We start from the raw sequence: 25,868 nt of genomic DNA, 5'->3' as shown, positions 1-25,868 counted from the left end.
ACACTTTATTTACGTAGTAGCAGAGGAGAAAGACAATATTGATTAGGCACCCACAAGGGGTGTGGCCAGATAAATGTGCTGCTTTTGTTTCTTCTTCAGTTGTATATCTCTTATCTTATGAATGTTTGAAATGAACAGTCAAAACAGACTTTGTTCTTGACATTATTTCTCGACATTTCATCTTTTTTCTCTAAGTGCATGAAAAAAAAACTGTACCTCCTCTCATTTTTTTTTTTTTTCTTTGGTCATGTGTGGCCCTAATACTCTTCCGTAGTGTTCCTGACTGAATATGTGGAGTTCCGACATTTCCGAGTAGCACTGGAAGGCGCCACACCGGGCTGTGTTGTCAGGGTAGTGTGTTTGTGTGTGTGTGTCGAGCAGGAAAAATGGCCGGGATTAAAGGTGAGTATTCTCCTCTTTTTTTATTATACGTCCAAATCCTCTGAATACCGGTACATTTATAATAAATGTGTGTAAATGTGATGGAGTTGGTTGCTGTGTTAGCCACACAGCTAGCGGCGGCTAACGGGCCACTACACTACATCTGTTAGCATCAGCTAGCCTGCACTCTTTTTTTAGTAGAAAGCAGCAACTAAATGGTTAATATTATCAAAAATATATTTACGTTTCTTAAATGAAACACCGAAGCCTTACACCGATGCATTACAGCACCCAATTTAAACGACGTAACACCTTTTTTATTCCCCATAACAACGTAGTAATTGCCGCTATAACGCTAAGCGCCTGCTGCACCTTCAACTTCAGCAGAAAACGACGCAGATCGGGATGAAAGTGCGCCGCAGTGGATTAATTGCGGTTAACGAGCCACCGCAAGTGACTGTTCGGGGTTTAACTGCGCCCAATAATAGCACGACTTAGACAGCTAATGGAGCCGATACACGTGAAATCAGCTGATTCATCACATGAGACCTGCTGCTGCTGCTGCTGCTGCTGCTGGTCGTGTTGCTATGGGGCCCTGCAGACTCAGACCACAGACCTGACCCTAATGCTGAGAGGATGTTGATGGTGCACAGATGCATACACCTCTGTCTTACAACGCGACGTCTCTTCTCTCTCTTACAGCTCTCATCAGCCTTTCCTTCGGAGGGGCCATCGGCCTCATGTTCCTCATGCTTGGATGTGCCCTCCCTGATTATAAGTGAGTGACTTGTGCTGCTGTTTCTCATGCAGGTAGACTTGGACAAACCAATGTCAGGCAATGTACATTTTTTTTGGAAGCAGGCTGCAATGAAAGCAAAAAAAAAAAACAATATCTTATCATATCATATGTGGTGGTAAAACACAAACGGACCTCTCATTTGTTGCTTGATTTGTTTATTCAAAACAGTCCAGTCATGTGGGACGAGATACAATTTATACAAGACATAATTTAATTAGATTTCCATTTCAACCATTATGTTTATACTAAGTGACGTCTGTAGGAGGAGAAAGAGGAGGAGGAGGAAGGCTCTTATTAGTGTAATGGTTAGGAAATGTCATTATTCCTTCAGGGTTTCTGTTATCAACCAATTATTATATTATGGTTTATTATATTAAAAACAAATCCGGACGTAACAGAAGTGCAGCCTGCGTGTCGAGGCTTTATCCTTTCAATCCACTTGACTGCATCCGTTATCATCCCAGCATGTGGGTATTCACGTCTTGTTCTCCGTCTCTGTAGCAGATACTGGCCTTTGTTCCTCCTCTTCTTCTACATCCTCTCTCCCATCCCGTACTGCATCTCGCGGAGGGTGGTCGACGACACAGACTCCGCCAGCAACGCCTGCAAAGAGCTGGCCATCTTCCTCACGACGGGCATCGTCATTTCAGCCTTCGGCCTGCCCATCGTCTTCGCCAGAGCCGATGTTGTAAGTCGCCCGGAGGTTATTAGTGCGTTTTCAGTGTGGATGTGGAGCGGGTCTAGTTATTACTTAAGCATTAGTTTTAAATAAGCTATTTTTTTAACAGTTTTTTCTTTTTGGACGCTAAATAACACGTGTTTAATTCAGTCCAGTTTAACAGCACCACAAACCACATCCTCCTGAATGATCACCACCACCTTCCTCACACAGTTTCAACACTAAAACATTATAAAAGTCAGGAAGGAAAGCGTTTGTTTTTACTAGTGTACCTAATATTTACAGACTGAGATTAAAACTTTTATTATTAATTGTTATTAATCGCATGATGTCCATAGTTAACTTGCGTTAATGCGAATTATTTCCCCCTAACAACAAATCTGTTCAAGATGGAGATAATTTTATTAAGTTTAAGATTAGATATGTTTATTTTTTATCATCCACTGTAACTATATTTGGGGTATTTTCTACCAGCTCTTTGTCTTATGATTTATTTTTTAAGCTACAGGGCGTATTACTCTCTCCAGGATAAAATTATTTACTTTAATTATTTACCTGCACTAATATATAACAAAAACGAAAATAAACAGTAAAAATAAAATAGTAAGACATCTATATAAACAATAAAATAATTGAATATTAACAATGAAATTAAACTATGTGTTTAATGCAGCAGTAAAAACAAGCATTAAAAGGAATTTGTGCTGACGTGTTATTAACATGTTGACTTTGACAACTTTAATTAGAATATAAAGGTAATAATGAATAAATAAGGACAAAGTAAAAACAACTAGACTCACCTGTAATGGGAGAAAGTTGTGTTTTACAGATTTATCCAATAACAGATAAGTATGTGACCTTAGTCATATCAGTTTTTAGGTACCCACAGATTAATTAACAACTAAATAAGAACTAAATAAGAACTAGAGGAGACACCTTCAAGTCTGTAATAATCTGTTTGATATTGATCTGTCAAGAGCATCGTCTCAGTTTGAACCAGGATATGAACCATGAAAGTGTTTTACTCATCAGGGCGTCTGACGGAGAAGAGACGGATCAATTTGTGTCAAATGGTTCTGGAAACTGTAGTTGACGCTCTGATCTCTGCTCGGATTTTTTGTTCCCAATAAGCTCCACAAGCGGCATTTGTTAACCTTGAATTATTGATGCGTTGTGTTCGCAGATCGCCTGGGGGGCGTGTGCGCTCGTGCTAACGGGGAACATAGTCATCTTCGGGACCATCCTGGGCTTTTTCGTGGTCTTCGGATCCAACGACGACTTCAGTTGGCAGCAGTGGTAAAAGAGCAGAGGGCCGGGGCGGGGCGGGGGGGGGACCTTAGTCGGAACTGTTTTTATTAGCATTGCAATGATTATTAATATTATTATTATTATTATTATGGTATTACTGTTTGGTTCTTGTTGTTGTTATTTATATGACGACCACCCATCCATAGACTCACACCAAACCAGTGCAATACTTTATGTTGTTTTTTATTATTATTATTATTATTATTATTTCACCGCCTGCAGTTTTGAACTGATACAAGTAGGATGGAAAACTTTTTAAGTTTTGCGCTCTGACTTCCGTGTTGTGAGTCCTCGTTCCGTGTGCCCTTCGTTCATCTGAGGCTCCTTTGTGTTATCTGTGAAGAAGAAGAAGAAGAAGAAGAGTGAAGGATGAGAGTTGCATGAAGAGCAATGTGCTGGTCTGATGGAAAAATCTGCACAATATGAGCTCAAATTTCACCACAAGGCTAAAAAAAAAAAGTTCACGTTTTTGGGTTCAAACAGTCTCATCGTCTCATTAAAGGGTGAAACTTCAGCTGATATGATGCAGATTTGAGTCTGACGACGTGACCGACACTAAAGCTGTGAAGGTTTTTTTCCTCGTGGAAGTGCAGGGCTGTTACACGTGGTTTAAATATTCCCCCAAATCACACAAATTGAGGAGCAGCGTGCGAGGATTCGTTCCCTTCACCACATCTGCAGAGATCAAATTAAACCGACGTAGCGATTTCCCCCCCCCCCCAAGGTGCCGACGAGAGGATGCAGGCCGCTCGTCATTATCACCACATAGCTCTCACCTCACCGTACGTACGCCTTCTCCTCCTCGTTAGGTCAAGGAAACACGGTAAAAGCCTCTAGCGGCGGCCGGCTAGCGTAGGATTAGCTCGAGGACAAGCAGCCTCGTTGGAAACTTGGCCTATAAGACCTGCGCTACGTCTTATCCACTCAGTCACTTACAGCCTTTTTTTAAGCTTTCAAATGTGACTCCTTCAAAGTAAAAGAATCCCGGAGGCAGTGCTCGGGCGTTATCTAAGCACATTAGGTCCAGATCTGGTGGCACGCACGCTGCTGCATTTCCTCACACCAGCATTTCCAGGATATATTAAAAATAGAAAAAAAATAAATAAATAAAAAAAAGCAGAAATAATATAATGTTTAACTTCCGTATTTTCTGGCTGTGCGTTGGTTCAAGGTCGGATTAACTGCATTAATGAAAGATAAAACAAAGCTGTCTTGTTAAAACACTGGTGTGTTGAGTTGGTTTTTACATTTTGTCCTTTTTTTTTTCTGTTTGAAAACGAGCTCTGTAACAAAACAAAAAAAAAAGTTTGTTTAAAATGCGTCCTACCATTACAAGAATAAAGTGTTTTAGTCCTAGAAGGTTCTTCCTCCTTGCACAGTGGGTTCCCAGCTAAAGTATTTACACATTTTGTCCCACAAATAAATACGTTTTCTGTATTTTATTTTTAATTTTTTTGCAGAAAATTCAATTTGTCTTAGAGAATCAGTTTCTTATTTTGGGGAATATGGATGGAGGTAAAAACGATGTAGAATAAAGACTGGAAATCGGGGAAACAGTTTATTAAGTCGACACAAACAGACAGTTTGTGTTTTTTTTAAGTGAGTTTCCTGCTTTAACTGTAAAACAGACGAATCAAACATGGAAATCTGTGAATTTAAGAGAAACTGTGATTTTATTTTATTTGCTTTGAAATTAGATGTTTCCCCTGTTTTTCCAGCCTTTTATAAAACCAAACCCTGAGACAAAATACAATTAAAATAATGAAAACATGTACAGAGGAGGAGGAAAGCACTGGAAATCCTACGAGGAACCCGCTAAACACCACTGTCAATTAAAACGAACGCTGCGGACGTTCAGCATTGATTGTATTTAAGGTCTTTTATTTTCCATTTATTTTATTTTTTAAAAACGTAACCTGTGTTCAATAAGCTACTACTGACTTGATTTGTGAATCCGAACAAAGTTACTGGGTGTGTTGAGGTCGGAATGAGCCGTGAACGTCTGTATATGTTGAATTTTAAGCTGAATATGTCAAAACGTTTTTCTAGTCTGGTGCGATTCCTTCTGATGTTACGCTTTCTGGTGTGTAGCTGTGGGATGGGGATTCATTTTATTTTATTTTATTTTTTTTCTTCGTTGTATTTATTTATTTTGTGGGGGGCGCTTTGTGTTAATGTCCATTTTCTATCTACAACTATTGAGTTAAAAGATGCAGAAGTCAGCATGGTGGTTCCTTTTTATTTTTAAATAAACGCCATTTTTGAACATCCTCTCCTCTGAATGACTAATGATGCATTTTGCTCGGCTCTTCCAATCAATCACCAATCAAGTTTTGTTTATCCAGCACCTTTCAGACATGGAGACTAATGCACACTGTAAAAAGTTTAAGTAATAGAATAAATAATAATAAAATATGATCAAAAAACCAAGACTCCACCTTATAATAACAGATAAGATCGCTGGTTTAATAGTACTCTACAGGAAACCAGCTTCACTGATATCATCTGTGGCTTGTGTTGCTGTGAGAAGCTCTCCAGAAAAAAAAAAATCTCATCAACATTTACAGGAAATGAATTTGCGAACGCAAACACGAGTTAGGTCCAAATATGTTGTTTACTGAAACATGTTCAAGTGCAGTTATAAAATAAACACTGGCAGCTTTAATTTGAATGAATTTACATGAAGGTTTTCATATGTTTCGTATAAAGAAATGGGAGAAAATAATGAAAAAATATCCTTTATGTGGTGGCTGATCTTTTTCAAATCTACTAGATTGTTAAATTATTCGGTTTATTGAAACATGTTACAAAGAAAAGCATTATAGCTGAAAGGATTGAATAAATTTTCTGATTCAAAGCTCAAAGTATGAGACAAACAGCATCACACGTAAAAGGTGATGCAAAAAAAAAAAAAATCTCTTTATTTAAGGTCATATGAGCTTCATTCCTACACGGCTTTAAAGATAAATCTCCTTATTTAGTGATACAGACGACCTTTATGTGGCTAATGATTAGTTTCAAAAAGTATATTGAAGGAAATAAAGGTTTCTCTTATAGGTTTGTCTCCACCTGCTGGCAGGAGACGAGAATACGCTGCAGTCACAGATCACTGAGCGCTATAAATAAAAGTGTGATTAGAGAAAACAAGTGTCGTTTTTATTGGCACATTTGGCACCACTGAACTTTGGCTTCACACTCGGCAGCGAGAGTATTTTTAAAAGCAACTACATGTGTCTTCTCCTCCATACTTTATACTTTTGTTACTTTATCTTAGGAGAAAATGACTTTGCTTAAAAATGCTGGAAAAAGCAAAAACAAATGGTCCAACACATCAACCAGTAAACAGATTCTGGAGGAGGTAGTAGGTGGATCTTTAACCCCAGTTTTAAACTCTAAATATTAATTAACTGACAATGTTCAGAAGGTTTTCTATGGATAAAAATCTGAATTAAAAATAAATTCGGGATTATTTTAGTTGCAGCTGTTTCTAAATTGAAAAAAATCTTGAAATGGGAATATAAAAGAAAAATAAAAAGTCAGGTTTTGGGCCGATTGTGAACGACCTTCACCATCACTTTTTCTGTACAAGTGCAATAAAATGGAAGTGGATCATTTGGATTAACATTGTGTTTGAGTCAATTTGCCCAATGAATTATCACTGTCATCCATTCTATCTATCTATGTAGAATGTTGCAATATAATATCGCAATAACGTATCGTATCGTGACTTAAGTATCGTGATACGTATCGTGTTGTGCCCGTGTTCTGAACGTGAAGCGGCAGATGCAGGCCTCTCATGTACGGATACTTTCTTTTTTCATGCAGATGACATCCTCTGAACATCGTTGCTCATCTTAGCTTGAACGTCTGGATCATTTAAAACAACAGCAAAAAAGTGTTTTAAGTTTTCCAGGTAGGGGATGCATACTGCCATCTAAGAATCAGAATATTTATATCTATAATTCTGTAAATAAAGTATTTTCTGAACACACTGGAGCTAGAGCCAGGTTAGCCCTGTTCCTAGCCTTTATGCTAAGCTAAGCTAAGATAAGCTAACCTGTGGTCTGTTGGCCACAAGTCAGAAAACAATCAAACTTTTTGTATTTGTGATAAGTACTGAAGTGGATTTAAATATTTAAAAAAAACTTACACTTTTGTCCCTTAATGGTAACAACGTAGCAATTATGGTTAATTGGGCACCTCAAAAAAAAAAAAAAAAATCCATCAAAATCAACGTTGCTACTAATCAATGATATCTAATATTCCCCCCAAGAAAAATCCACTTTCAATTTAAATTATTGAAAATATTTCAATTTTTGTGGGGTTTTTTGCTTGTTTGTTTTTTAATTTAGGGTTAAATTGGGTTAAAATTCAGAAATTAATCCAATTTTTTTGTATTTGTAATTAGTATTGAAGTGGATTTAAACAGTTTTGTAAACTTTTGTCCCTTAATGGTAACAATGTAACAATTTTTGTATATCGGACACTAAAAATAAAAAATCCATCAAAATCAGTGTTGCTACTAATCATTGACATGTCCTCTAATAAAAATGTTAAATGTTCTGAGCACAATCACTGGAGACGTCTCCTCCTCCTCCATAGAAGCTCTGCATTATTATTTTCATGTGCATCCTCATTACCACACGCACAACTTCCCACTGAGACTCAGATTTAACTTTTCTTTTATTATTAACGAACTAACTGTAAACAAATACATCTAACACACATAATGCACCGGTTATTATTCGTGGTGGTAGGTTCCTCTGTTAAATTTATTAGGCCAATCTTATATGCAAAGCACTAACCCGAGGCTGCGGCTGTAAAGACACATGCCTGCTAGACACAACATGCCCGGCTCCTTCAGCTCCGTTTCTCCAGCGCCTCTGGGCAGAGTTTCAGCACAAATGTTGCATATAAAACCAGATCGAGTCTTTTATTTCTGCATGACAGTAGCATACTTTCCTTGTTTATTCAAGGAGCGGGCTGTAAAACACACAGAGCGGCGGCGGCGCGAGGCCTCGCCTTCATGTTATGACAACAGCACCTTGGATTCAGCCTTTAATCCCGTGTTCCTGGTACGGATCCTTCCTCCTCTGACACCTTCGGTGTGTCGGGTTAAATATCGCCGCGTCCTCTCTGACCACGCGGGACACGCCCGCCCGTGCCCTGAGGACCACGGGAAGGAGTCTCGGGGTCGTACGTACGCAAGGGAGCAGGTCCAGACGGGGCTCAGATGAGCATGAGGAGGTTTTTCCGAGCGCACCGGGACGAGGACTACGGTCAGATCCAGTATCTGACGGCCAAGTGCACCCGGCTGGCTCATGACAAAGGTAAGATGCAAAGGTCAGCACTTTGACCTCGACTGGTGTAAACAATACATCCTCCCAGGTAAAACTACAAATACTATGTTGTAGTACCTTAAAGTACTGCACTGGAAATGTTCTCTGTCTTTGTGCATTAACAAGCTGCATGTTAATCTTGCAGTTGATTTACAAAGATATAATAATTAATAATTAGATTTTGGTTTGATTTTTATTTTTCTCAAACCATCAACACATAAATTAAATAAATAATTCAGTTTAAGTTCTTTGCACATTCATCTTCTGTATGTTTGACACCTGTGATAGGTAATAATAATAGGTCAAAGACTAAACTGACGGTATTTACTCACCTGCCAGTTCATTAGGTACATTAGTGAAAACAAATATCAGTGCTGCACTAGATCTTCTTCCATGAAGGTTGTGTTATTCAGGATTTAAAAATAACTGAGAGAGCTGTTGATTTAGTTTGTGGAAATACTGAATTGCTTTTTTTGTTTGTTTTTTTGTCTGTATTTAAATTAAATTATAAATTGTTAGAATATTTATGTTGCATTTTGCTAATTATTTGCTACAACTGTGTGTGCTTGTATAACAGTCGTATTTAAATTTTGATATATTTGCGTTTTCTATTATTTCTTGATGAACATTTATTTTCCTTATGTACACATTCCAGATAAACTTTTCATTCATTCATTCATTCATTCATTCTTCCTTCTCTCGTTGACAACTCTTAGTGTGTATATTGGTGTGAGTGTGGATGTGTGCACCTGTGCATGTGTGAGTGTGCCTGTATGTGGACATTTTGCTCCTTGTTGTAACGTTTTATGATTTTATTTATGTGAATCACTTGCATTTTTTCTGTTTTTGTAGGAAAATAGCTGTATATACAGTATATATATAAAGCTTGATTTGATTTGACATTCATTCATTTTCGTTAATGTACCTAATAAAATGGCAGGTGAGTTACATGGCACAAACGCTGGCCTGGGAGCCACTGATGGTAGAAAACATAGTTAAATCTAAATGCTACTTATACAAAAAACATCAAATATAATATGCAAATCACATCTATGTAGTATTAAGTGTTTGGTCAAAACAAGCAGAAGATCAGAATCTACAAAAACTAAATAAATATGCATGTGACACCTCAGTAAGGATGTTAGTTGCAGGTGTATGTATTTACGTTATTTACGTGTCCACCCTGACCTCTGCTGCTCTGGTGTCCACGTGGCTGCAGCCGTTCTCGAGAGGGAGTTCCTGTTGTCCAGGGAGCGGGAGAGGAAGCTGCAGAATGAGCTGGAGAACGTGGCCTCTCGGCTCCTCCAGCAGGAGCAGACGAACATGGAGCTGAGGATGAGCCAGGACCAGCTCATCAGCAGGGTCCATCAGCAGCAGGTCAACTTATTCATTCACTGATTTTAAGGCAATCACATGGTCTTACATACAATACATTACACAAAAACACACAATTTCAGTTATACATTACATAAAATACTTGTGTAAGAGGGTTAGGTCAGAGGTATTCAAGCTGCTTTTTATATATATATATATATATATATTAATCATGGATGAATTAAGCTTCCACATCAGCTGAGAACGGGGTAATGTGTCAGTTTTGTGCTGTTCAGGGCAAAAAGTCTGGGGAAGAAAGTTTTCAGAAAAAAAAAAAGAGAAATGCTGCAATTTAATTCATTTTCAGAGAGAATATTATTCCTAAAAGTAAATTATTACGGCAAATAGTAAATTATTTTAGTGCATGTTTGTATATATAATATATTGATCTAATGTTTGAATTTAAATTCACATATTTTCGAGTGAATCTGAGATTTCTGCTCTGCTAGGCTAGTTAGCATTAGCGGGAGATTAGCATTATTTTTCTTCTTTATGAATACATTTCTGATTCCCTAACCTAATTTAATGAACGACAATAAAATAAATATGATTCCCAAGATACTGCTTTATTAAGGGCTAATATTAAAAAAAAGCACATGTATTTGTTAAGCTTTAGCTTAAGCTATAGCTGCCTAGCTTTAGCTAGTAGGTGACTTAGCTTTCAGTTTATGTGTTTCAGCTTTCTGACAATCTGACCATGTTTTTGCACTTTTACATTTTTAAAATGACCTTGTTCAGGCTTTTAAGGGTTTAAATATTTGAAGGAAATCTTAAATAATCTGAAATTACAGTCGTTTCTACTCTGCTAAGCTAGTTAGCATTAGCAGGGAGACGAGATGATTTACATTTATGCCACAACAATTTACATTTTTACTTTATTTTTATCATTATTTACAATCCACCAGAGTGTTTCAGCTCTAGCTTTGATTAATTATTAATATTTACACTGAAATCAGCATTAATTCGAATTTTAAACATTTAAAGACGATATTTAAAATCAGTTTAACACATGGCGGCGACCTTAAGCTGTTTACTTTTCCTTTCACCATCATAAACTGATTCGGTTGCACCCTTATTAATGATGTGGAATAAAAACAAGTCAATTACAACTCACACTAAACCTGCAGCTGTGGCGAGTTACTCTGCCAAGAAAACAGCATTTATTCCAGCATTTATTTTAGCTACAGCGTTCGTACTCCACCATCTCTCGTGAGATCTCCTCCGTCTCTTTAGCTGCTACTGTTTTCACCAGCTTTGCCTTGAACTTTGTCTGCCGTTTGACTTTTTCACTAAAAACATCTGTCTGCTGCAGCTGGAAACACTGAGACCTAAACCCTCAGTGAAAGGAGTTGGAGGCTGCAGAGCTGGCTGGTGATAACGTTCGGTCACAATGAGCGACTCTTTTGCTCTTAATCGTGATTTACAAACCGATGTTTAGCTCAGTTGGAGCAGTTATCTCTTAATTTTGTGTGATTTAACCTTATTACAATCCCCTAATTTGGATGCACATAGCCGTGGCCGTGCCAATTGGCTGCAGTTACTGTAATTACGCTGAATTAGGCTGCCAGTAAGTGCCAGTGTTTATAAGTGGTGAAAAGGAGAGATTGTGGCTGTGGTTGCTTGGCACAAGTTGCGCAGGTATGAGCTTTGAGCCGTAAGAGGTTTTGAACCAAACACGCTTAAATTCCTTTTCCGAAATGATTCATTGTAATGGTGTTTGGAGACTTTTCGTTGAAAGAATAAAGAGATTTTTTTTTTTATGTGGCAGCGCTTTGGCTCGCTCAAAAACAACATTTTAAGAATTTTAGGCACTTAAATGCGTGGCGTTAATTCATGTAAGTGGAGACATTTGTCTTGTTTCTTACCTGGAAGCTTTACGCTAACAAAAGATCAGCTCTTGCAGGGACCTCTGTGGTATTTGTTAGATATTTGTAGAGCGTGACTCCCTCAATTTCCCCCTCATAGATTTAATATAGAGTCAGGTTTGGGCTTGTCCTGACCTTTTCACATATAGGTGTGTTTGATATAATTTGTGCACTCTGTACTGGAACACATTACTTTGATCAGGTCATTTCCAGAGAGACGTGAAAAATAAAAAATCACGTGCATGATTAACATGTTGTATAGATCTATATGTGGCTTGTTATAAAACAGTATATCGATGCAGTAATGAAATGGTAGTAAAAGTTAAAGTGTCGGTATGTTCATGCGTCTTACCTGCAGGACCTGGTGGACCTGCTGCAGCAGCGCCTGGTCCTGCTGGCGGAGGAGAGCTCCCGGGACGTGGATCTGCTCCGACAGGTCGGCTCGGAGCTGCTGTGCCTGCAGAGCTCCGAGGAGAAGCTGGAGGGCCTGGTGGAGGAGCTGCACGCAGAGGCCCGGCACAGAGCCGCAGCGGCAGAGGGTCTCCAGGCAGAGCTGCGTGCTGAGGCCCAGTGCAGAGCTGCACTGACGGAGAGCCTCTACGCGGAGCTGCGCGGGTAGGTCCATATCAGTTCTGGAGACTTTCACCCACAGTAACAGGAGATAAACATACAAATATGCACTTTATTAATGAAGCATTGTGGAAACAAAGGGTCGGTCTAAGACCAAACACACAACACGAGCAGGAACAGAGAATCACACCAGATATGAAAACAGGAGAGTCACTTGTAGAAGCTCCTGAGACATTTTTCTTCGCTTGTAATCATCTTGTCTTTCATTCTGGCCATTATACACATCTCTCTGGTTATTTTGCTTCATGTTTGTAGCAGCTTTTCATGAATTCATGGTTATTTTGTCTTTTCACAGTTAATTTACTTTACTTTAGCCATTTTTATCTCTTGGTTGTTGTTTCACTTCTTTTCTTTTTGCATATTTTTTTTACTTTGTAGTCTTTTAATTAACTTTGCGACCAAAACCATCAATCTGTAAATAGTTCCAACCCGTAAACTTTTTGACCCTCGACTGGAGCCAGTTTTAAGAAGCCACTTTAACCTTTTCTTTTCTGATTTGATCGGCTAAAAGATTAATTGAGAATTAAAAGCGACTCAAGTAATAGTTTATTGCGACACAACTTCCTTTTATAGTAATGACGACACACACTAGGGTCATTAAATGTTATAATAATGAGATATTTGTTGAGTCTTTTTGGGGCAGAACTTAGAGCTTTAATTTGAGGATATTTAGATCTAAATTAGATAAAAGCTGTAGGAATTAGACACATAGTATTCTCAGCTGATCTGGCTCCTTGTGTTCCTGCGATCTCTCTGATGATAGATAGTCAGACATCATCGCTCCTGTTGCTCTCAGTCAAGACAAATCGTTTGCCGCTGGTTTGATTCATTGGTCACATTCCTCCGTGTTCACACCAGCCGGTCCAACCGAACGAAACACAAACATTAAGAGCGTTAACCGAGATAAGGCCGCAGACGGAAAAAGAAAGCAAACATTAAAATGTCAGAGTTTTTACTGTCAGACCGTTTTTGGGGAGATGAATCAGAGCGAAGCTGTCGTCAGCTGCTGATGAAAAGACTGAATAAGAACATGGAGCTGGGGATCAGCGAGTCAGCAGAAAACAACTCTTATCACATCACGACGACAAGAGCAGAGATGAAGGAAATCCTGACAACTTAGAATTTTCATTTGCCTTAAAATCCTTATCAAGAACAACACGTCTGCTAATCTGTGAAATGTTGAAAATAGAAATCCACATGAATAAATGATAAAAATGTAAAAGAATTGTTATTCCAGAGTTCAGAGGTCGGTTAGAATCTATTTTCTGTCTGAGCTTCACGTCTCCGCTCTAGAGGAGTCAAACCATCTAAAAGTAACGCTCATACACAGATGAATGAGACGTTTTTCTGCCGTTGACAGTAAAACTCTGGAGCTGGAGGAGGCGCGAGACACCAACAGAGCCCTGACGGAGGAGCTGGAGGAGCTACGCAGAGCTCATCAGGAGGAGGTGAGGAACCGTTATAATGTGGAAAAAGTACATGTTCCTTGTTTTTATGGGGACAAGGCTTCATGATATCCTGATATATCTACTATAATCTTTCACCATTTTAGTAAATTCTGTGGTGTTACAGGTCAAATATGACCTTGCAAGCACCAGTGGATCATAGAAAATGATTCAGGTTTCTCCGTGGATCAAATTTGGCTCAATGTCAATATTTATTTTTATTTATTTTTAGAAAGAAAAAGCGCTATTGGGCCAAAAAATAACATAACATACAGTGCTAACATGGACATGAATACATGACAAGTTAGATATGAGGTGAATAACAATAATTGTTTTTTTTGTTTGTTTCTTTGTTTTAGACAACTTTGGGTTGGAATAAGTCATAGGTCAATTTCTAACACATTATAAGAGCTGTAATAAATAACAATAATATGTACTTAGAAATTATATAAAGGCACTTAAACATATCTGTTTCCAATTTAAGGTCAGTCAGTGAGTCAGAGTTTATGTAGTCAGCAAATAAACATAAAGTACCTTACACATCAAATTGGAAAAAAAATAAATAAATAAAATAAATAGATAAATGTTATAACTATTATGATCTTTTTTTGGAAGTTTAAATTTCTGGGGTCAAATTGACCATCAAGGATAAAAAGTGTTAGTAAATTTGAAGGTAACTTGAAATTTGGCCTGAATTTTTTATACATTTTTTTCTATTTATTTAAAGTTTCCTTTTCTTTTAACCTCTTGTGTGCACACGTCCTTTAAACTGTGTGCTGCTGCCACGATGCTTAATAAATAAAGAATTATCTTATCTGAAGAGTTTGAGGCATGAAGAGATAAAACATCCATAAGAACGTCCGTATAACCCACATTCACGCTCTATTTTAGTTGTAAGAACAAGTACATTAAAGCTTGACCAGGTGAATTATTACATTAAAAGGCAAACAGGTGCATCTTCAGTCTAGATTTTAAAAAGATAATCAGCCCTCTGGTCATTTTACAGACGTTTTGTGCCGTGAGAGCAGCAGGAAGATCTGATATGATCCCAAATATTCAGTCCTTTATGGACAAGTGTTCATGTTTCAGTCAGGAGAGACTTTCTTCTGAGTGAAGACAGATTTTGTTTCATAACCTGCCCAGTAGATTAGATCTGATGCTTAGTAAGGCTGTCTAAATATCGACAGTATCTACAAATTTAGATTAAATTAAAATGAATGGGAGTACATTGTGTGCAAAATCAGGAAGGATTTCATTCAAAATCTCATTATATATATAAAGCAACATTAAATGCAATATGTAGATGTTAACAGATTAATTCAAAAGCTACAAATCTTGGTTGGAGAGTCACATTTTCAATAGTTTTTTAAACAATAACAGCGAAGATATTATTGCTTTTATTGACACAGGTAAATTGTTCCATAAGAAAGGAGGCCCTCTGTATTTTAAGGTGTGTTGATTAGGAGAAGTTAACGTTGTAACAGTAAATAAAGTAAGGATAAATTAAGCAAGTTAAAACACATGATTTATTCACCGAGGGTCGAACTCTGCTCAAAAAACAATTAACTTCATACAGTCTTCCTGCAGATAAGATCAATGTCACTTTTTCATCTTTCAGTTATTTTAACAGGTGTACGATGCACGTCCTCTTTGAGTCTTTTTATGAGGTAGTTTTCCTCATGTAGAGAATTAAAGAGTGATTAGGAATTTAAATGTGTTTCTCCTGTTCACTTGTTGCAGTGTCACTTTTTGACCAGCAGGTGTCAGGCTCAGACACTTTGGCCTTTTGAGAAGCCGCCTCATCCAATTAGAAGGAAAGGATTAACAAAAACACTGTTCCTGCTCTTTTGAATTATTTATTTTATGGAACATTGAACCGCAAGTTACATTTTTTTTTTTTTTTTTTTGTTCTGTGCCCAAATTTTTTACAAGAAAACCACAATCACCCCAGAGAATCCACATTTTACTGGCATTAGGTTTGTATTAGTGGGTGCGTGTGTGTTAGTGAAGCATTCCTCCACACTGTGTTTGTTTAGCTTGTTGAAAATTTGAAGCCAAGTGTAAATTCACTGGCCTCTGCTTCAACCTGTCCATCAAACTACAAACAACCCAGGTCTGCAATCATCTCGCTTTGCTTTAGGAGTCCTGCTCGAGGCCAAGAGGCAGAACAATGAGGACACGGAGTCACTGACCTATGTTCACACCCCAGGCTTTAATGTACGATTATGTTGTCTGCAACATTTTTGAGGTGCGGGAGCTGCAGCGGGAGAACGAGGGCAGTCTGAGGAAGCTCCAGGAGACGGCGGAGCAGTTTGAGTGGTTGTGTCAGCAGCAGCGCAACTGGATTTGCTGCGTCAAGAGGTGGATGAATTTTTCATTCCTGCTGCGTTTACAAGGAAAACATCACACGATCAAACATTTATAGACAGAAAATATGTGAACATGCAAAAAAACTTGGATATATTTACACTCATATGTCACTTTATTAGGTACAGGTGTTCAATTGCGTTTTAACACAAATAGCTAATCACAGCTGGTCTGAGTGTTTCAGAAACTGCTGATCTACTGGGATTTTCAAACACAACCATCTCTAGGGTTTATAGGGAATGGTCCGAAAAAGAGAAAATCTCCAGTAGAGCAGCAGTTGTTGATGTGAGAGGTCAGAGGAGAATGGGCAGACTGGTTGGAGATGATAGAAAGGCAACAGTAACTCAAATAACCACTGGTTACAACCAAGGAATGCAGAATACCATCTCTGAACGCACAACACGTCCAACCTTGAAGAAGATGGGCTACAGCAGCATAAGACCACACCGGGGGCCACTCCTGTCAGCTAAGAACAGGAAACTGAGACCACAGTTGGTGTGGGGGATATTTTCTTGGCTCACTTTGGGCCCCTTAGTACAAACTGAGCATGGTTTAAATGCCACAGTCTACCTGAGTATTGTTGCTGACCATGTCCATCCCTTTATGACCACAGTGGTCCATCTTCTGACGGCTACTTCCAGCAGGATAATGCACCATGTCACAAAGCTCATCTCATCTCAAACTGGTTTTCCTGGAACATGACAATGAGTTCACTGTACTCCAATGGCCTCCACAGTCACCAGATCTCAATCCAATAGATAGAGGAACCTTTGGGATGTGGTGGAACGGGAGATTCTCATCATAGATGTTCAGCCGACAAATCTGCAGCAACTGTGTGATGTTATCATGTCAATATGGACCAAAATCTCCAAAGAATGTTTCCAACACCTTGTTGAAAGTGAAGAATTAAGGCAGTTCTGAAGACAAAAGGGGGTCCAACCTTTTACTATTTTACTAGCATGGTGTACCTAATAAAGTGGCCGGTGAGTGTATTTGTAGTTATTTGGGTCAGAATGGGCAGAATTATTTATGTGGGCAAATGTGACGATATAAAAAAATATAAACATGATTAAGATGTTGAAGATGAATCGATGCTGATATTTTAATGTAAAAGTGGTCTTTAACTATTTAATCTGTTTTGGATTTGACCACCAGGGGGCAGAACCCAGCGACGAGTTAACCTTTAACCTCAGAGACACAGACATTTGTTTGGAATGCAACTTAATTTCTTTAAAATAAGATAAAAATGTTCAGGTATTTGGGATTAGTAGGACCTAAGACGTATAAAAAAGCAATAAATAAGCATCATCTTTAAACTGTAAGTAGTTTTTGGAGGAAATTATGGGATTATTTCAGTGTATTTTACAATTTAAGTCACCAATGTGTAACAAAGTATAAAACTGGAAACGTCCTCAAACTTGTTAATTTGTTAACCCTCCGCTAACAAGACAAACATGTTTCCTTATGAAGACATCAGATCTAAATGAAGCAGAATAACCTGCAAACAAACCTAAAACATAATGTCCCCATATGAGGACGCCAGGTCTCAGGGGGGTTAATTAGCCACATTAGGCTACTAGCTTTAAATGAACATGAAGACGAGCTGAGTTATTGATTTGTGCAGGTTCAAAGACTACCTGATGGAGGACAGAGAGGCTCTGCTGCAGCAGGTCATCATGCTGGATAAGAAAATTGGGAAAATGAAGAAGAGTTCACAAGCCGTCAGCACAAAAGAGAGCCTCCTCTGCCCCCTACAGGACACGGAGAGCTGTGACAGGTGAAAAAAAAATAAAAAAATTCTCTCCATCTTCATTTAACCTCAGTTAAAGGATTTTATTTTATAGTTTCCTAGAAGTAAAATAAAATTCTCTACATGGTCTCCACTCACTTTTTTTAACCCGTTTCTCTTTTGAAGCAGTGTAACTTTGTGGGATCCAGACGCGGTGACTCATCTGGAGTCACGGGTGGAGAAATCCAACAGGATGTACGAGAAGCTCTTCCATCAGGTAAAAATGAAAAGGTTTCTTCAGTGAGCGTTTGCTGCAGGTGTCGGCGAAGTAATCTCCTCGCTGCAGCCGATATTTGACTCAAAATGTCTCCACACATGTTCAGTCTATTGGATCTTTTGGGAAAAAAGGCAGATCCGTGTAAACCTTAGGGCTGAAACGTTAGAGGCCTTTTATTCATCCAAGAATGGCTGCCAGTCCCCAGAGTAGCTGCTGCGCTGTTGGCTTCTTCAAGTGGATAAACATGTCGAACATACTCTGTAGAGTAAAGAGGCTTTCAGGCACCTGCAGGGGTTACTTAAGCTACGACTTCAAACTAACTTCTAAACAAACTTTGAAGTTATAATTATGTCTGTAAAATGTCAGAGAAATAAAAAAGAAAAGCCTCAATAGTAGCTTATGATTGTAAAATTGTTGGGATTTTACTGGAAAATTGGATGAAATTATGAAATTATTCTCTCTCTGGTGCTGATCCCAGGACTGAAACATAGTCTCCAGAACTCTAACACTTTAACAACGCTCTCATCAGTTTGGTTTTTATTAAACCTTTAATCAAGAATTAACGTCTTTTATTCCTTGTCACAGTAGTTCAGAATTAGACAAGAATATATCCAAAAAGGAATATCTAATTTGAAAGAATATACAAAATATACAAATAAATAAGGACATTATGTATATGCAGTGTGGAAAAAATTGGTAATATAATATAATTGCTAAGATTATAAAATGTGGACAGTGAGGTAGTTTGTGCAAAGTACAGTGGTGCAAAATTAGTGCAGATTATTGTGCAAAAAGAATCTTTGTAAAGTTAATTGTAATTGCTGCACAGCCAGTCAATCAGTCTATGAACTCGTAGTGTTCGTTATGAGACGATTCATCCAAACGAGAAGCTTCTTCAGCTCTAATTGACTGTTGGAGAGTCGGGTTTTACATTTTACATGGGACATGTGTGCGCTCGTATGACATAACGACAGGATACTTGGCTGTCGGTGAAGGAGACTCTTTGACCTCTTTCTCTAATGAATGGTTTTCTACTGGCCCATCGTCAGTCTGAGGCTCCAGCTACAGAAACTATCACTGCAAAAAGGCTTGTATCTGTCATTTAAATCAACTTAAAGGGATACGCCACAACTAAATGTGAAATTTAGCCGCTCACCGTATTCCCCAGAGTTGGATAAGTGAGAAAAGGCATTTTTAAATCGGTCCAGGCATTGTCCTAATCCAGCAGCATGGCTTTTAGCTTTAGCTCAGTTTAGGCGCTGAAATGTAGAGCTGCCAATTAGCCAGTCGTTCGCAAAAGTGATAAATAAAGTCTGCATGGTTACGGCCACTGAGCGGAGTCTAAACTGTAAAACTAATTAGAAAAAAGGTGAAGAGCTGTTGTGTGATTGACTGAACCAACAGATTTGAAAAGCAGTCAGAGATATATTTTTTATATTTTTACAGATATCTGCCAAAGAAAAGAGAAGTAAACGTATCGCTGTATTACAAAAGAAACTTCTGGAATCCAGACACTGAAACCTGGTGTTGTTGTTTTGTCGTAGTTACGGCCGACAGTAACTATTTCAGTTCCAACAATAAATAATAATCATCATCATCATCCTTTTAACGCTACAGTATTGTGTGGCTAACGTTACTTCTCAGTAAAGCTATTAGCATTAGCATCTTTTATTTCGCTACATTTATCATAACTGAAATGACCTTAAACTAACTGAAACTGAGGCTAATCCACTTTTCCTAATCCACACTAGCTCATATGGATCATTGTCGAGTCCATTGTCCTTAATTTGATCGAATAATCCACATTTTCCCCGGTCTCGCTGTATTTACTGATACATTTCACCAGTGGCGTCACTGCATACCTCCTATACAACTTTTATCAATTAATCCAAAGAATGAAAGGACAAAACAAAACCTCTAAGTTGCTCTGCTTCGATAACAACCCCTAAAACTGCTAACCTCTCTTCCACTTCTTCCTTCCCCCAACCAATCACATTATCCCTAACGTGACGTCATCTAGAAGCGCCGAATACTCATGTGGTGACTACACCAGCTGCTTCTCCAGCTTAGCAATTTTCTGCAGTCGATTGTTTTGGATCAGAAATACAAACATTCGTACGACTCGTCTTCAGCAGAATTTCAACCAAAGTTTCAGTTGCCATTGTTGAAAGTGAAGCAGGAAGTAGAAACAAAAATGAGCCCGACGAGGTACAAGTATAAAAAGCTCGCACCATCATATAGGGGGTGAAACTTCTTGGGGACAGGTGACAAATGTAATGCGTTGTCCTTTCAAATATGTGGACGACGTCTTCAAACGAGTGTCTTTGTCCTATCTCAGCTTTCCGTGGATAAAACCATGACCTGAGTAACTCATAACCTTCACATATACACAATGTGACAATTTGCATGAAATCACTCCCCTAAAATTGAGACAAAAGATATATTTGATAAAGTATATGAACTGAATTGCTCCCACGTGCAACGTAATATTTCATATAGCGAAACGCAGGTGGCTTTATTCTAGTCGTCACGTTGAGGGCCGGGGTTTGCTGCTCCGCGTCTGCTTCAGTTTGGGGAGATTTGTTTCTGCTTGCCATCCGTGTTAACGCTCCATCGCTTTCTGATTTCCCAAACTACGGGGCAAGCCAAGGGTCAAACCGCAGAATCAATCATCTCGCAAGTTTCGCTAATTAAGTTTAAAACAAACATGTTTTGTCATCATTGGACGGTTAACCAACACATCCTCTGGTTAGTCATGTTCCCAGTCAGGGGAGAGTCATTCACTTAATCCACCATAAAAACCACAACTAAATATTTATCAAGTTTCCCGTCTTCATGCTAAGCTAGGCTAACCATTTAGTCCTAACATTAAGGCAAAGGTTCACAAGTAGCTGCTTCTGGCTTTTAGAAAAACATCCTAAAAGTGAGTAAAAAAAAAAAAAAAAATTTTGGCTGAAAATTTTGGAGACGAGTGCAAATCTCAGGAGTGAAGGAAAAATTTCAAAACAGCGATATTCATCTGAGGACATCTGCCAGCCCCCCGTGGACTTTTTATTCATTTTTTTTTTTGCAAACAGGAACCCCACAACGTCCCAAAAAGAAACTCCTCCAGGAAGCGTTCGAAAATCCCGACAGGACCTCGAACACTTCATCCTCCAGGAGGGCTTTTCTAGCTGTGAAAGGTGTCTGTCGGCCCTCTTTGGGGGATTTTTAAAAGCTCCCACATCATCAGAATGACAAGTTCGGTGTCTTAAATAGCGAGAGGATAAGAGGAAGGCTGAAGGACGGGACATAAGGCTAATGCTCTGTGTGCGGACGGCTGCCAGGCCCCAGAGGAGCTGCCGTCGCTGCCAGAGCCTTCAGAGGCTGCTGATACTTTCTGGGCATCCGAGTCACATCAGGCCCCAGGTTTTTTTTTAATTTTTTTATTTTTTTTACTGCCTGTCTATCTGCTGCACATGGTTTCCTTTCAATCCATACAGGTCGTTTTCCAAAGCAGCAAAGCGATGACTAATAATGACTGGAGGGAGGTGATTGCCAATAGCCTCTGTGCTTCATTCCCCCTCACCTCTCACAGGCTCTGCAGCGCATTTCTCGGGATAATTATTCTGATTGAGTGCAGATGATGCGGAGAGTTTTTTTTTTTTTTTCGTTTTTCTTCTTCTTTCTCTCAGTCCCTGCAGAGCTGAGGGAGGGAGGGAATTTCGCTGGAGGAGCAGGGACTGCCGGAGACACGGAGGAAACAGCCACGATAAAACACATTACCAGCTCTGACGTGATTTATGGAAACGGCAGTTTTACATTTTGTAGACACAAGAATCGCTCCTCGATGACACACTGAGAGAGGAAATGAAACTGATGCCTGGATAAACATTATATGAGAGAGCTGTAGCTCAGTCGAGGGGCGGTGAAAGACAGTTCGCAGTCTTTGTTATAATCCAGCTAAATGTGGACGACAAGTGAATGTAATTTTGGAGCGAAGGTTAGAGAAGCACAAGCCTCATCGTACCGTTACTGTCTCCACATCATCCAGAGATTTGTTCTTGTCTTCTTGCTCTATCTCAAGTTTAAATCATTTTAAAAATAAACTCTCACTTTAAGAATTCTGGAAAGAGATTGGCTGTCGTTTACCTGAGTAGCTATTTTAACCTTTCTAATTTCCCACACTACCACTACTATTATTACTATTATTACTATTATTATTATTATTATTATTATTATTATTATTGTTGTTGTGCCAGGTCAGGGAGGCGTAAATGCACCATCTTCTAAACTGATGTTAGCTTAACCATAAACTGTATAAACAGTAAATATGGACGTGGAACAGCTCCTCAAAAGTGAAGCCAAAGCAAGTAGAGCTCCCCCTGGTGTCTGGCTGCAGTATAGGTCATAAGCTCCACCCCCTCCACGTTAGTGGGCGGGACTTGGGCCAAATTAAAACTTAAAAAATACACATACACGAAGTAAATTGATGTTGTTCATGAACATTTTGCAGCTCATGCACGGTCTTGGTCTCCCTTGAAAGCCGAGAAGTTTCCATAACAAAAGCCAGAATCATCGAAGTGGTATTGTTCTTGAGTAATCAAAGCTGGCGCACAGTTAAAAAAATAAGTCACATGTTGGTTAAATCCTACAATGACTCAATGGAATCAGAAGAAAATTACATGTTGCATCATGCTGCATTTACTCTGATTGGTCCAAAAAGCTGCTGCTGTCTCATATACGACCCAGTGACACATTTTCCATATTTATATGCAGTATATGAGCTAAATGAAGACCGCAGTGAATCAACTTGCTGTAAATTTACTGATCAACACTCAGGTCCAGCAGGTGGCGGTAGTGCACTGACCCCAACCTGGTTTGTCAATTTAACCAAAAGAAGAAGAAACAGGCATAACAGTGACATACTCTGCATGGAGAAAAACAACAAAACTAAACAAAAGCACAAGGTTAAACAAGCGTGGACGAAAAAATGATTGCGAAGAGAAAAAAACGTCAGGTAACCAACTCCTACTTAACAACAACAGTAAAAGTTATGACTATTGTTAATGACTTAATGTGTTGATGCTTAGTGATAAAGTAAATAGAGTTGGTAACCATTAAAAAAATTAAAAAAAGGTGTCACAAGGTGCTCGTTTGCTACTGGGGGGCGGAGCAATGTATGGGCTGCACGGTGTCTCCAGAAGCACAGGGCTGCCTGTGGTTGTGCCTGTCTGTAAATCTTGCCGGGGCAAAAAAAATATACCAGTAAAAACTCCAAATATCAGCCCGATATATCAGTCGATCTCTAATTTGAAGCATTTATAAATGCTCCAAACCGGGTTTCTACCCAAGTTGCATACTTTCAATCAGTCTCAACTGATTTGTGTCTTTTATTCGGTCCAGGTTTTTCCATGAGAAGGTCAGCACGTGTTTATTTTTCATTCCTTCCTTCATGAGGAACTTCTGTCTTCTGCCATGTTCCTGGTCCGCTCCAATATCTATCAAGAGTAAAATGCTACACGATGTCAGCCACAAGTGTTCACAGTCTCTTGACAACACGTGAGCCGCTTCACGTCCTTATGGACCAACTATAGGCCGGGTTTTAAATCCTAAACATTGTATTTGTTTGATGATCCCATCTGGATTTCCAGTCTGACTGTGACGAGGGGTCAATTAATAATAATAAATCAAGCTTTAAATCTTGTTGTTTGTCCAACACAAACTAATCACCTGCCTCAAATACCCAAACAAACGGAGGTGGAATCGTGAAATCGGTTAAACTCATAGAGGATGAAACAAACCAGAACTTCGCTTTAACGCTGACATCTAGACATCTGTTGACCTTTGACTCACCTGGTCATTTTTTCCTCCTCTTATCTCCCTTATTGCACATTCTTCTGTTTACGGTCATCTCCACTTACAGTTTATTTCTCTGTCCTCAGGCGGGGAGCCCCATCAACGGACACCAAAAACCTCCGTGAGGACAGAAGCCTGGAGCCCGGACGTTTTTCGCTTTCTCTTCCCACCTTCTGCAAAACCACCAGTTTAACTGCTAGATGTTTGTGTGCGCGGTTAGCTTAATTCCTACTCATTGTTTCAGAAAAAAAACAAACCCCAAACTGTCCTGGAAACGCACACACACCTGCGAGAACGTACGCTCATTGTTCTTTCTCTGTGATATACGACCGAGTGGAAACGCTTAAACTCAGCGGGCTCCTGTTCTTCTTCGGCGGGTGTCACACATGCACCTCACATGTGCCTGAAGTTTGTCTGGTCACAGTTTTCAGTAATCGTCCATTATTCAGAGCTGGTAATCAACACCGCCAGCGAGAGCACCTGAGAATGTTCCCTTTTGTTGTTTTGCCAGTGAATCCTCGCAGGAAAAACCAGCAGCTGGCGTGCAGAGGAAACAACAAATGTGTTGTTTAGACCAAAATGAAGCGCCGCTGATTGTTCCCCCTCTAGGAGTTTGGTAAACCGTTACTCTAGCGTTCACATCACTTGGCGCACGGTTTCATCTTGTCAGCAGGAATCTTCATGAAGAGATTTAAAGATTAAGACTCGCACACAATGGGCTCCCTTGTCTGAGGTTTGCGTTAACATGTGGCCGTGACCAACACCACGTATTAACAGGCATTTCATCTTCTGTGACTCTGCATGTTGGTTCATGAGGAGCTGGAGATCAGGCACAAGTTCAAATTAGACAAAGTCATACATTATAATTAAAAACTGAATACATTTTATTTACAGGGATCTATCTGCAGGAACAACTTTCTCCTTTATCTCTAAATCGCTGCCTTTTTCTGCCATTCTTTTCAACTCTTCCTTTTTATCTTAAATATACAGTATTTTCAAATAAACTGATCTCCTGGCTTGGTTCAAAGCCTAATTCAGGGGTCTTCAATGTTTTTCAGACCAGGGAACCTCAAACTGATGGAGAGTTTATGTACCTACTATACGTGTTCTGTATTAAACTAGTGCTGTTTATAAATATGCATCATTATTAATAGTGTTTTTCATTCAATATTAATCTGTTCAATTAATACACAGGTTCAAATATTCATTTTTTTTCTTCAAACATGTGCAACAGTAGAGTGGCTGCTGTAAACATAGACATACCTGTCTGGTGTATAACTGACATATAAAGAAAATAAAACAAAGTGATGCATTTTGGCCTCGGTAGCGAGCAGCACTGTTAGCTTCTCTTCTGCTAATGTTGCAGCGTGAGTCTGGGATTTCCTCTGGGGACTGAAGAGGCTCTCGACCAATTGTGAGAAACCTGACAGAGTCAGCGTGTAATATGCCACCTCGTGATTGGCTCAGCAGCGATGAGGGGGCGGGGCCTATTGTGTACAGGAGGCTTTGATTGACAGGTCTAGTGTGATTGAGAGCTCTGTGTTTAAGACAGCTCCTGTATCACTGAATGAGTTAAGTGTTGACTGAAAGATAATGTCATTCATCCCTTTACTAAAATATGTTTCATTCATGTTTAAAGACATTTAAATTTGTGGTGAAAAATTGTGCGGCAAAATTTAATTTAGATTATCATCATTGTTGTTTCTTTTTTTAAAGAGGGTTTATGTCTTTAACCTGTCCAGGGTCTTGTCCTACCACTTGTCCAATACCACCTCTGGATGCCAGGATCTGCTCTGGCATCATATGACCCATATAGATAATGGACAAATTGGTCTGG

At 39.1% G+C, this 25,868-nt stretch overlaps 2 protein-coding genes across 4 annotated transcripts; both read left to right on the top strand.

Annotated features, from left to right (window-relative positions):
- Positions 1-299: 299 nt before the first annotated feature.
- On the top strand, positions 300-5,437 carry leprotl1 (leptin receptor overlapping transcript like 1). 2 transcript variants are annotated; one of them, XM_047585793.1, is made up of 4 exons: positions 300-402; positions 1,084-1,159; positions 1,685-1,868; positions 3,043-5,437. In XM_047585793.1, exons 1-4 carry the CDS (start codon positions 387-389, stop codon positions 3,157-3,159), a joined length of 393 nt encoding a protein of 130 aa, XP_047441749.1. In that variant the 5' UTR covers positions 300-386; the 3' UTR covers positions 3,160-5,437. The 2 variants fall into 2 exon arrangements, with proteins under 2 accessions (XP_047441749.1, XP_047441748.1); XM_047585792.1 differs by having other exon boundaries at positions 1,682-1,868.
- Positions 5,438-8,260: 2,823 nt separating this feature from the next.
- On the top strand, positions 8,261-25,165 carry LOC125008217 (outer dense fiber protein 2). 2 transcript variants are annotated; one of them, XM_047585356.1, is made up of 8 exons: positions 8,261-8,497; positions 9,726-9,883; positions 12,104-12,360; positions 13,736-13,823; positions 16,069-16,181; positions 17,812-17,964; positions 18,106-18,193; positions 24,118-25,165. In XM_047585356.1, the coding sequence occupies exons 1-8, from the start codon at positions 8,401-8,403 to the stop codon at positions 24,154-24,156; spliced, it is 993 nt and encodes a 330-aa protein (XP_047441312.1). In that variant the 5' UTR covers positions 8,261-8,400; the 3' UTR covers positions 24,157-25,165. The 2 variants fall into 2 exon arrangements, with proteins under 2 accessions (XP_047441312.1, XP_047441311.1); XM_047585355.1 differs by having other exon boundaries at positions 18,103-18,193.
- The last annotated feature ends 703 nt before the right edge of the window (positions 25,166-25,868 follow it).

This window comes from Mugil cephalus, chromosome 5, assembly GCF_022458985.1.
Source record: "Mugil cephalus isolate CIBA_MC_2020 chromosome 5, CIBA_Mcephalus_1.1, whole genome shotgun sequence".
In the NCBI taxonomy this organism is placed as follows: Eukaryota; Metazoa; Chordata; class Actinopteri; order Mugiliformes; family Mugilidae; genus Mugil; species Mugil cephalus.
The sequence above is the reverse complement of the archived record's forward strand: the minus strand, read 5'-3'. Positions and strand labels throughout refer to the sequence as shown.